The sequence below is a fragment of the Lissotriton helveticus genome, chromosome 4_1, assembly GCF_964261635.1.
Source record: "Lissotriton helveticus chromosome 4_1, aLisHel1.1, whole genome shotgun sequence".
NCBI lineage: Eukaryota > Metazoa > Chordata > Amphibia > Caudata > Salamandridae > Lissotriton > Lissotriton helveticus.
This window is the reverse complement of record NC_136063.1, coordinates 1,601,345,087-1,601,358,377: the sequence shown is the minus strand read 5'-3', so window position 1 is coordinate 1,601,358,377 and position 13,291 is coordinate 1,601,345,087. Positions and strand designations below refer to the sequence as shown.

General features: G+C 40.1%; 1 protein-coding gene across 1 annotated transcript in view; it reads left to right on the top strand.

Moving 5' to 3' along the window:
- The window catches only part of EEPD1 (endonuclease/exonuclease/phosphatase family domain containing 1), a 311,216-nt gene that overhangs the window by 158,785 nt on the left and 139,140 nt on the right, over nucleotides 1-13,291 (top strand). Inside the window, exon 2 of the mRNA XM_078688223.1 lies at nucleotides 1,552-1,603. Within this exon, the coding sequence (XP_078544349.1) occupies nucleotides 1,552-1,603 (52 nt within the window). The remainder of the gene's footprint in view (nucleotides 1-1,551; nucleotides 1,604-13,291) is intronic.

The following is a 13,291-nucleotide window of genomic DNA, read 5'->3' as shown; positions in this document are numbered from 1 at the left end:
CAAAAGCGGAATAAAGCAGGAGACGAACGACCTACAATAGTAATTTACACTTAACAGCTTGCATAGGGAAGCACATATAACACCGGACGTAATCAACATAGACATTGTACTAGCAGGAATGGGTTGGAAACTAGTTTAAAACCTTGCTGCGGGTCATTATTTACAATGGAAGGGTAATTAATGGCATAAGGTGAGAGTTGGTTTAGTAAGAGTTGGTTTACTAAGGAAATGGCCAATATATTTTCCCAGTTTATGCAGAGGTTGAGCAGGGGCTACAGTGACAAACTAAGAAAGAAGGGTGGCCTCATACATGAGGACATGAACTCTGGCGCCTCCTGGTGTTTGCACTTTGTATAGTGTAGAATGATTTACTAAGATCCACAATTCCATGGGGTTGTCATCTCACCTCTGCCCCTCTATCTTTCCTTCCGTTCTTCCTTCTTTCTTCTGTTTTTTGGTTTTGCACATTTTACATATAGTTGGCATGTAACTTGCAGAGTATAACGTCCTGATAGTATTCCACTCTATTTGCTGTACAACTAGTGAATATTAACTTTTTTTCTTGAGTTTCTGTTTTATAGCATGCCAGTTATTCACAATCTGTTTCATAAAGAGAGACTGGGAGAGGAGGGTTGGGGGGCATTGAACCCGGGGAAACATGTTTTTGTTAGTCTGTTGGAAATTATTTTTGGCATACAATGCTTTTAAGCCTAGAAAAACCATAAATAGTGTAGGCAACGCAGGAAAGGGATTGATTCACATCCAAAAGCAGCTCTGAAAAATGATTGAATTCCAGACTCCTATCGCAGTATGTTAGCCCCGCCATCCACATGGGTGTTCTAATGGATTGTCCCTTGCAAATGTTTTTTGTTTTTTGTTAAACATGGGCAAAACGATCAATTTTACTACTGAGGTTTTCAAATTCATTTACAAAAAAGCCATTAGCTTTGAAGGCATTTCTGCAGAGAAACTTGTGAAATATTCCAACATGCCACAGCCCCTAGGATCACTATTTCTCTGCACCAGCAAACCATCTGTTTTGATGTAACATATTGGGCCTCTCCCTCTGGGCTGCGCTCAGGGCTGGTGGGGCGCAGATTTCTCAGCCCTCCCTGTCCTGTGTGGAAATCTACTTTCAGGAGGTCCTGTGTTCTGTATGGCTTTCCAAGCCCCACGACAGGGTCCGTTGTGCATGAGCAGAAGCAAGGATATTTGGTTTAAAGTGACTTTTAGGAATTTCAGTCTGGCTGGCCTCACATTGTGTCATTTCCGAAAACGCATTTGCTACAAATGCAATGCTAGAAAAAACAGAGAAGTATTTTGCGGTTACTGTTCATGGCAGTTTGAGGTGGATACTTTTAATGAGATAACTAAACATTGGTTTCCAAAGCCTTACTCTCTACTAAACTCGTTACAAGAATTGTGAATGGTGAAATGAAAAACTGTGTAGTGCCAAATGGAGGTAGAGGAAGCAAAGGCATTACAATAAATGTTTTTTGTATTTATTTTCCCGGAATTAAATACAGTGATTTTGTGTTTTCTCTCATATAGTATCAAGTTGTTAGCTGTGCAAGAGTTGTCTGACAGAGATGCTCTAGAGAAGGTAAGAGTATTTTGCCTTATTGTTCTATATCAGGAATGCAGATCTATTTTTAATTGTCTGTCACATTGTACTCGTGTCTCGAGCCCTCCTACCCCCAGTGTCTGCAGTAGTAGTTATACTCTACAAGCACACAACCTGGAGCCATACTCTAAGATGTACTGATGCATTTACATTCATTGGAAGTTTGCCAATCAAACCTTCATAATGGCAAAACATGGTTTATGTTAACACATTGGTCTTTTTTATAATGGAGCCACTGTCTTTTATCACTGGAAAGGCTCAGGAAATCACGTATTTCCCAGACACAGCTTCCTAACCGCTAACCCGCCTACCAATTTACACAGTCCACGTGGAGCAGATGGGTCAAGATTTTGGTGCTTCTATGTCATAGAGGATTTACCTAACCCCGTTGAGAAATTCTTACTAATTCGCAGTTATTAAGACCCACGTGAAAGGATTGCGTAAGCTGGGCTCATTTAGTTTCGTACAAATGTCCAGCTATCTAATATGCACAACTAGCGGTAAGAACACATTCTTCTGCTTTCTGTTCCAGCAAGTACTACTTCAAAGTTTGTGGCTACAGACTGCCTTCATCAGAAGGGAAATCCCTCATTTATTGTTTAAATGCATCACCTTTTGCAGTAGTGTTGCAGTTCCAGAATCTTAAGGGATTTACTTTTGGACTACGAGGCCCACAGATCACACTTCCTAAGAAATTCATCATGGCTCTGCCTTCCCTGTCCTATAAATGTGCTCTTTAACCAGCTTTACTAGATCAGAGGTTGGTACAGCTGTTAGTGAGTGGAAGGGGGAGATACAACCCACAATGACCAGTGCTAGTGGTCTGTTGATCATTTCTAAGAGAACATTGGCCTCTGTCTTATGGATGAACCTTTCCGGTGTTCCATACTTCTCAGGAAATTCTGAAAGACATTAGATTTCACAGGTATAGTCCAGTTAAAGAAACGTGTATTCTGGTTCGTTGGGATTCGGAAGCCTAACCTTTGACAAACAATACTTTTCGAAAAGGATATACAAAGGCCATTTCAATGTCAGAGATTTTATTCTTGTATGTATGTGTGTTCAAAAAATGGCAACCACCAAACAAAAGTGAAATATACTCGTACTTTATTTGTAAGGTTAAGCAACTTAATGTGCGGTAGTTACGTTTTGTATTGATTATGGTTGGTAGGCATGTTGTGTATCAATGACCATTAAACTGCAGAGCGATATCACTAATTATAAAAACCTGTGGGTGCCCTTTCTAACACGCACCCATTATCTTGAGATTTAAAAAATGTATGAAAATGTTTTATTTCTATGAAAAATTAAAACTTGAGAAGTGTGAGGCTTCTGCTGTTCACTTGAGTGGGGGATTGAATCCATACATCTAACTAACTGAGGTTATTGATTGAGATAAATACACAGAACAGAGGAGCCATCTTTGAAGATATTTTAGCATATCGTTGGGATATTAGTAGTATTGACTTCAGGGGTTGCATCTGGGGTTTCCATCAGGCAGTTCTAGTATCATCATACACATAACATCTAAAGAAGCACAGGGGCAGGCAGTGTGAAGTTTAGAAGCTTCCTTCCCTAAGTAACCTCCCGTAGCTGAGGCAGAGAAAAGCTAAGACAAGAAACCAATTATCTTAACTCTAGTGAATATGAAGGGGCAAAAAAAAAAATGGAACCCTACATTTTGTCATACATCAACTCTAAATGAATTTATGATTCTTTTCTGTAGCTTGAAGAATGATCCGTGCAGAAATATGACAAATACTACCAGGAATGTCCTGATTCAACTGTTTTCCAAATAAGTGAAACAATATTATTACAGGAACCCTGCTACTTCCTAGGAGCTTGGACATCTTTAGATGAATTCCTTGGCAGGCACGCGCTAGAATGTTCTGCCCATAACAAATCCTTTTGTCACCGGACTGCGACTGGAAGATCTCCATGTGCTACTTCCGGTTTTACATTTTTTGTCTTTTGCGAAGGCAATGCCCTCTTTTGCGCAGCAGTACTTCACCTTTCCTTTTGTCTTAGAGTCTCCCTAAGTACTTCTGTAAGACTCTTTCTCCCCAGCCCACACAGCTCCCGAAAATCCGGGTGCTAAAAATGCGTGGATAAATCCCAGCCATACAAAGTACAGAAGGTTGGATGGTTCCATTAAACTAAAGGCCAGTTCGTTTTAGAAGCAGGGAATTACCTTTATTTGTGTCAAGATATTACAAGATCGTTTTTTGTCTAGCACTTTGCTCAGTACTAAAAAAAATGCAACGTGCTTTTTACAAAAATCCTTGAATATACACCTGGTTTATTTCATGCACCTCCAGAATGGCAGTAGCAGTTGAAGAATAGTTTGTTGAAGCTTAAAAATAACCAGATGAACCTTCATGGTTAAAAAATAGCTGTTGAAGAAAAGTTTATTACATTTTACAGCTAACCCTATATACCTGTATGATTAAAAAAAACACAGTTAATAAATAAAATGCCACTCCAAATTGACTTGCCTAAATTATTACAATAAGTTAACAAGTATTGGTAAAGCTAATAGGTCTAGCATTGGTAGCCAGCCGTTTGCCTTTTGGCTTTGTCAGTGATTGTTTTATTTTGTCATGGTTTTTGCAAAATGTGATTCTTGGGGACGCTGTAGGGCCTCTATCAATCTAAAAAAAACACAGACTAAATGCAAAAATATTTTTGGGTCTCAAGATGCGAGCATTGCCACAGTAGTCCCTTGCACTTAAGGGGAGTACCCTTAAGTGCAAAGGACTTTGTATGTGGATGTGCTCCTTGTGAAAGGGGTAAATGCCATCACCCCTTGTGAATTTTAACCAATGGCTGAAGTTGGCTGAACCACTGCCCAATGCTGTATGCTGTAGGTGACAGAAGGAAAATATGAATGACATAGTAACAGACTAATGGATTAAAAGGGTTGTCCGAAAGCCATTGTAAGTATACTCTACATATCATTTTATTAAAATCTAAAGGTCAACACACTTTTATCTATTCTGCAATACTATCCTCCGGGGAGTATCAGATTAAGAGAAGCTAGTTTAGAACGTGTTGAAGTGCTTTTGCCCAACATAGTACCAATTTTAATTTTAAACAAACGAAGTTTGTAAAAGTTGTTAATCTTAATCCTAACATGCGGCACGAGGTCCCTCCTAAATCTAATTACTTCTTCGTAAAGGAAATAGAGTTCTGGCACCATATGTTATTAGCGGTATACTCTTGGCATTGTAGGCCCTAATTAATGGGTGTAACGACCCACCACCAAACATGTTGAATTTCCTCCAGAACAATAACAAGTACATACAATATTCTGGAATTATTTTATCTACGTTCTTGATTTTCATTGGTGGTAGCTGTTGGTACCTGCTGGTGCCCAAATTCATGAATAGTTCCACACAATAATGAAAATTGGGAATCACATCTTTTTTTTCTCTTTTTTTCTGCTTCCAAGCCTAACTAGTCCATGCTAAATGTATATAACCCAGAACATTTTTAGAGTGAGAGATACAGACTTGGACAAGGTAACTTTTACCTTCTGGCTAGATTCCCAGTGAAACTGGGCTCGCCAAGAAATGTTGACCTCTGAGTAGGTTGGAATTAGAGCCAGCGATTGTTTGTAGCTTTACAGGAAGTTATTCTGAGAAACAAATTGTGACAACTGAATTTTTCATAACACTGATTGATTTCATAATTTGTCTGGTTACTTAAACTAGAAAGTGCATTGTGCTCCAGAGAAAAACTACATAAGAGTACGTAGGGGAAAGAGTGGACAGGCATTAATTATTCTAAGTATAGAATGTATCACAGTTCTATTTGTGGAGTCTTCCTGTTGTTGTGATGTGCAGTATGAATCAGCGTGATTTACTTTACTTTTTTTCCATCACAATTTAGTGGTGGTTTAATCAAAGATCTAAATAAAACAACGCACACTGTATTACATAAGAAGGCTGTAAATTTAACTGGACTTTAAATTTGTTACAACACAAGGTCACAATACAATGAACGGGATATTTTCTCAACCTCGTGTTTGTTTTGGTTTTTGAAAATACAGAAAAATCACTAAGTGACTCCGGTTATTTGTTGGACGTGTATTAACCTTAACACCTGTATGTTCTTGTGGGTGCTGGGGTGGCTTTGCATGGCATCATACACAAAGTTGTTGTGTACAGGATTAAATAAACGAAAAATGATGCAATTATTATTTCATACTGTATGTTGATGAAAGTGTACTCTGACACAGTTCCGGAGAAGGGTTCAAGATGTCCCAGAATACCTAATGAAGCTGGTTTGGACTATGTGAGTAATCGTAAATGAATGAACCTTGTTTGGTAATGAGCCTTCTGATTGGCTGGAATGTAGGAGGAGAAATGACATCGAATGTACTAACAGAGGATTACTGAAGGGATTTTTCAGTTGGTCCATGATGACCAAGGTCTCTTTTTATATGTCTACTTCTTTGCCACGTTAAAAAATAATAATACATTTAAAAAAAAGAAATTATTTTTATTGTGTTACTCAAGACTATCCAGGCACATTAAAAACTGTTTAGTTGCATATGCAATTTGTAATAGAAAAGGGGCTGGGTTCAGGTCTTGCCTGAATAGGTCCTTTACACGGATAGGTTTTGTAATTATTTTCCTGCCTGCTTGAGATAGATTAATTAAACGACTGAATCGTGCTTGACAGAATCATTCGAAACTATGCACGCTGTGGAGTGAACAATGAATGTTACATTCTCCTCAATTACCCTAATAATATTTTTCATTTTGGACATTTGTAAAGCGCTTGGAAGTACGCCCACCGCCGTGTCCCCGCGCTGTGATAAGTGAGATCTAACAATCCGCCCACCCTCCCAGTCGTCTACCTGCTAAATAAAAAAGTCTTAAGTTTTTTCCTAAAAATGGATTCTGACGGTTCTAAACGTAGACATAAGGGCAGAGCATTCCACTGCTTGGCCGCCAGGTATCTGAAGGATCTACCTCCCATGCGCGCCTTCCTTACTCTAGGCACCGTCAGAAGACCCGTGGAAGAGGAGCGCAGGTTGCGTGTGGGCTCATACCCAGTCACCAAATTTCTGAGCAGAGCAGGAGCCTTACCATTCAGAATACGGTGGCATGTGGAAAGAGATTTAAATTCCACCCTACTGGCAACTGGGAGCCAGTGGAGAGCGTGGAGCGCTAGTTTGGAGGGAGACCTCCTGGGGAGCCTCAGTACTAAGCGGGCTGCCGCATTCTGCAGCACCTGGAGGCATTTGGTGACTTTCCTCGTGGCACCCAAATATAACAGATTGCCGTAATCGAGGCGGGATGTCACCAGGGCATGCACCAACGTTCTGCGAGCTGCAAGCGGGAGAAGATCTAACACCTTTTTCAAAGTCTTCAGAACGCCGAAGCATGCCCCAGCCACACGACCGGCCTGTGTGTCAAAGGTCAGGCCAGTGTCCAACCAGACCCCAAGATTTCTTGCCTCCCGACAAGGGACTGGCGTCTCACCCAAGCAGGAAGGCCACCAAGCCGACGACCAAGCAGCCGGCGTCCCACCCACAATCAGTACCTCGGTCTTGCTACCGTTGAGCTTTAAACAGTTGGCGGACATCCAGGTTGCAAGATCTTTCATGCAATTCCTGAAATTGTCCGCCGCAAGATCCGGGGTACGTGAGAGGGAGATGGCCAGCTGCGTGTCGTCGGCATAGGACACTAGGCGCAAACCATACTTCTCAACAATTCTTGCCAAAGGGGAGACATCGAGATTGAACAGGGTAGGGCTCAGGGACGAGCCCTGAGGCACTCCCCACTCTCCAATTTCTGAAAGAAAATTGGTGTATCTTCTTCAGTTCCAAACCCGAGGCAACGACGGAGAGTGCGTGGTCTCCTTTACCCTGAGCAGTTGCCAGGTGAGGTGAGGCTCTTTCTCCCTTCAACTAGGGAGAAGATACACCAATTTTCTTTCAGAAATTGGAGAGTGGGTGTAGATTACTTATCACATCACATTGAGTAAGTGTTGCAGTAGTACATCATAGGTCCTGACGAAAGCCGCTAAAGGCTGAAACATGTTGACCAAATAACACACATGGTGAATAGCAATTCCTTGCATGCTATTACTACACTGCTTTTAATGATACCACATTGATGGACAGACCTAATAAAGTTTTTCTTATGACATCAAAGTAGGTATTTTTAAATCACTTGGATTATTTTCCTTTTATTTCTTTAGAGCACTGCAACTTTTGCCCCTTCCGCTCACACACTGTCATCTTTGATGGTTGTATGCTCAACCAGTGGGTCCGCAATTAGGTAGCCTCAGACTCTCCCTGAGGAGGAACCTACAGGACACCATTTTCCAACGCAAATAACCCAGACGACGAGATTCCACTTTTGAGTGGGCTGATGGGTACTTTTTCTAGTTTTTCAGACTTTGTATCTTCTCCTTTTCACTGTTTCTGGTATAACAATGTCATTTCTCCGGACTAACTTGATGGTCTCAGTATAAATGTGGGACACTATTAGGTTCCATTAGATTTATTTAATTCAGACTGCTGGTACCTCCCGTGTGTTTAATTGTCAAGTTGGGGGACTAGGTACTATTTGGTCTATAAAAACAGGTTCCCCTTGGACCCTCCACCACTCCTTTTGTCTTTTTGTTAACGGCCTAAGTTGCCAAGTTTGTGCCAAGACGCAGTTCCTGTGCTTACTGTGCCCCTGGAATCAAGCTGCACTGGACGGAAGAGGACCAACTAGGACAAAACTGGTATTGAGTTACTTATGTTCTGGTAAAGAGAGATCCTGACTTGGCAGGCCGTACTTGTCTTTTTCTATTGGAGCACGACCATAGCCGAATTGCATATGGCTGTGTCTAATCTGAGGTGGCATAATGGGCAAGAAACAACAGGTGGAATGGTACACTGAGGAATTGCCAATTCTTAGACCATTGGCATGCATTCCTCACCTTCATCTATTGTGTGTTTGGGTGGATACTATTGCCAAGACTCTGTTTGAAGTGATAAAGAGCAGTTGCTATATATTATCATTTTGATCAGTCAGTTGATCTTCACATCAGTGTTTGTGTTCTTCAGGATTTAGTACCATGACCTGCAAAATGTAGCTAGAGCCAGGTTGAGGCATTTGTTTCATATGTGGTCAGGTGGTGCTGTATGTCAAAACATTCACTTTTGGAACAGCTTCTTTTGTTTTTCTAGACTGATTGTTTTATGTGGCTTATAGTAACCTCCATGTGAAAGACTCTACAAGTCCTTTTCACAGACTGTACTTTTTATCATGTTATTAGATGTAGTGTCTAACTTAAAGGATGTACCCAGCGCCCTAATCCAGAATGCATTTGTAATTGTTCTGGATGTTTTCTTTTTTTTTGGGTCAAATGTTGCAAACGCAACTACACAATGTATTATTTATATTAAAGAAAACTGGGCGCTTTCAGTCAGCCAGCGCTGTGGTTTTACTGGCTCAAAGGATTATTTTTGATGAGGACTTCATTTGGGTTTCACTATTTAAATATTAGGATAGGAGTAATATTTTAGTGTACCCAATTATTGCTCATAATAAAAGTGAAGATTATATGCATTACGTTAAATTAAATTCCTTTATGCCCTCTTTCAATTGAAGCCTACAGGTGAGACCATATTTGTAGTAAATATAAGTGTTGTTTGGTGCAGAGAAAATCCCTCTTTTTGGGTGGCCACACCCATTTTTTGCCAACCTGTATAGCTAGAATTTGAACTCTCTGCACTGAGGTACGGCTGTCACGTCCTCAGTGCATGTGCATTGATCTCTAAAACATGGTAAAATTGGGTAATCCTCATTTGGAATATCAACTTTCAGTAAGGCTATAATATATGTTGCAGTAAAATACGCCACTGGAATGGAAGGTTAAGTTTCATCTAAGGAAGGCAGCACATGTTGTGGCATCCACTAGACTAACAAAGTCAACATGGTTTCAGGCCTACCTGTGTAGACTGACTACTGCAGCTTTTAAACCTTCAGGTGAACTTTCCTAAATAACTCTATTTGGAGCGAAAGAACACTGCTTTTAAAAATTGAACAAGTCACCCCTAAGTAGTGTTTGTAGCCTACAGGGTAGGGTACCAATGATTTATTGATGCAAGGCATCAGTGTTAGCATTTACTAGCCCCCAAAAGCTATTTTCATGTTAAGGGGCTGTAGACATTCCTATTAGAAATAATGAAGTTCAGATAAAATAATAATTCTATCTTTTTTTTTTTAGATACTTTTTAAGATAAGCTACAGAGATGATTTCACCATTATGTTTAAGGTTTATTGAAAAATCAAACCCTCTGACGTTTAATAAATATTTAGGAAAAGTAACTTTTAAAAGATAGACTTTGTCTAACTGAACCTTCGGTAAGCTAAACAGCATTAGCCTGCCAGCAACCAACCTCTCAACACACGAAGAGAAGTAAGGTCTTGAAAAACGCAAATTTTATGAAGAAGTACAAAGTGTAGCAAAGTGCAGTGCTTTGTAAAAACTGCCCTCACCCACAACAAGTTGTGGCATGCTTAATCATTGGGCTGCTGCGACGCCTCTGCGCAGACCAATGCTAGAGGCGGAGTAATAGAGTGGGGAAGACAGTACAAACATATAGAAAAGGAAAAAAGGATCCAAAAAAACAAAGGATGAGTGCAAAGAGGAAGATTAAAACTAACTAAGGGATATCCTCATACTACTTTTATTTTTGGATGCCCTAGTTAGGGTTAAAAGGTAAAGACTTTCAAAGGATGGTGGTGAGGTGAGTGAATTAAGCACCCATCAACCCTCCGTTCTGCCTAAAAGTCGACATGTTTCTGCCGCATTTGGTTTCTCTCCCGGCTTTCGTCAGTGCTATCGGATCCCTGTGCTACATCCCTTTCTATGAAATACAGTTTTTATGACTGGTTACTCCACCTGCAACTAGTAGGAATAGTGGGTACCATAATCACAGTCCTGTAAGGAAACTTTAATTGAAAAAAAATAAAAATACAAGTGAAGCAGGTCCTTGTATAGATTCACAAACATGCAGAACTGTGATATATGTGAAAACACTTCTATATTTTGCTAGCCTTGTCTGATTTAACAACCCTTTTGGTGCGTAGCGGTCTCAATACTGATTGTTTCACCGGAGGGTAAAAGCTAAAAGCGACTTAGGTTTTGGACTACAAGTCCTAGCTTGCAATTGACAAAGCTATGCACTTAGCGAGGTACACTGGGGGTAATTAAATGAGACATGCAGCGAGTGAAACAATCAGAGTCATCTGCGGAGAATATGTGAATCATCCATGACTAAGAGGCAGGAGCCTCGAAGCGCATCAGCAGGAAAAGGACACTATTTGAATGCTGAAGCTCGTTTCTCTTGTGATTAAAACCGGATGGTTTCCTCTGAAAGTCGAGTGCTCTCTCATTGCTTTGGGCACTTTAAATAAAAAATATTTACACAGCAGCCCTGCCGTGGAGAGCAGCACCATCTCTTAATCTATGAGAGACTGTGAGTCGAAACTATGCCTAGACTTAATTTACATCACTACAGAGAAGAATAATGTGAACTGGCGTCAGCTTCATGGCCCACTGAAGGGTAACAAAAGATTAATGCAGCATATACAAAGCGGAGCCCACCGGAGGGTAAAAGTTAAAAGCGACTCTGATTTTGGACTACAATTCCTAGCATGCATTTGACAATGCTACGCACTTAGCGAGGCCCACAGGGGGTATGTAAATGAGACATGCTGCGAGTGAAACAATCAGAGTCCTCTGCGGAGAATATGCAAATCATCCATGACTAAGAGGCAGGAGCCTCGAAACGCGTCAGAAGGAAAAGTACCCTATATGAATGCTGAAGCTCGTTTTTCTTGTTATTAAACCCCAATTGTTTCATCTGAAACTTGAGTGCGCTCCCATTGCTTTGGGCACTTTGGATAACAAAAGTAATATATATATATATATATATATATATATATATATATATATATATATATATATATATATATATATATATATATTCGTACATTTTGTATAATTTTAAAATTATAAAATCAGTTACAATTAATAGTTTAGTAATTGTTTTAAAGTATATATATATATATATATATATATATATATATATATATATATATATATATATATATATATATCCTGGAAACTCGAACCACTTCCTGATTCCACCCACGGCGGATTAGGCGAGGAAAGAGACACAGACCTCCGAGGTTTTCTTGTGGGCAAAGATGTTATTTATTTAGAGTGACCCAACACAACGCGTTTCAAGCCCGTAAGCCCTTGTTCACGTGTCCAAACATATATATATATGCATTATTATGTATGTGTTTAACTTTTTTAATTACGTTTATTTGTTCTATTTTTTACATTTATATTAAATCTACTTTTCATATTAATTTTATTATTTAACAAATGCATTATTTTATTTTTATACATATGGCTATTTTGTACAACTATAGTTTTTACATCAATATTTTTTATCGATATGTTTGTACTTACCTGTTTAAGTATAGGGAGTTGATATTTTTGCATTCTATATTTTTGCATCAATATTTTTTACTTCTATATTTTTTACATCGATATTCTGTAAGTGAACCCTCCAGAATGGCTGAAAAGTTGGAGTTCCAAGACGTCGGATTTTGAGAAAACTTGGTCGGATACAGATTCAGGCTTTCCCCGCTGGAGGATTTTGAGCTCTAAAAAAGAAACTCATTCTGAAGGTAGAAACTTAAAAAAAAAAACATAACTCTGGTTCCTCTTAATAGATTTTAGCCACTTTGTGTCGGCATGCTGTATTAAGGTATGGACGTGAGCCTTCGCCCACTCTCCGTCCAGTTTTTTTATTGGCATGTATCATTGTCCCTGGGACGTGTGTTGTAGCTCGGTAGGATTTAATTACATCCTCCAAGCACTATTTTCTCAAAGAACTCTGTCCTGCCTGCTCTTGCCAGCAGGAAAAGGCAGGACACACTCTCTCATAACACATTTGCAATTCAATAGGTCTTGCATTTGTGAGAGTTCAAGCTATTGGCATTGCTAGTCCTTACTAAGCTCAAAGATGGCCCGACCCTCTCTGTGGTCACACACTGGATATCATTTTTTCCAACGCCTCCTGTATCCGGTGTGAACCCCCTCAACCTCTGACTTGGTCAGACCATGCGTCCATTGAATTTACTACTCAGGTCCCAAGTGTGACTGCTACTTCCATCGCTAATGTCCCCAGCGTCCGCAGACAATGGCATAAGATCTCCCCAGATAGCTTCCAGGCAACTTTCTCACCAACCTCCAGAAACCGAAGCTGAACGCCTCCACATTGAGGAGGGACTAGCCAGATTCAATTTGGTGGTTACTAGGACCATTGACCTGCTTGCGCCCCCCCCCCCCAAAACATTCTCGAATACAGCCAGGCGCCATCAAACAGCTTGGTATTCACCCGAACTGCCCACCGAAAAACGAAAATGCTAAAAGCTGGAGAGATGCTGGCATAGGTCCCAGGAAACGAGGGACAAAGATAATTTAAAGAATGCTCTCTCCTATCACAAAAATATAAAAGGAGCCCTAAAACGTTTTAGCTCAACAGTTAATCAAAGCACAGAACGCTCCTAAAACCCTATTTCAGATACTGAAATCCTTCACCAGTCCAAAGGCCTACGAAAATCCTGAGACCAC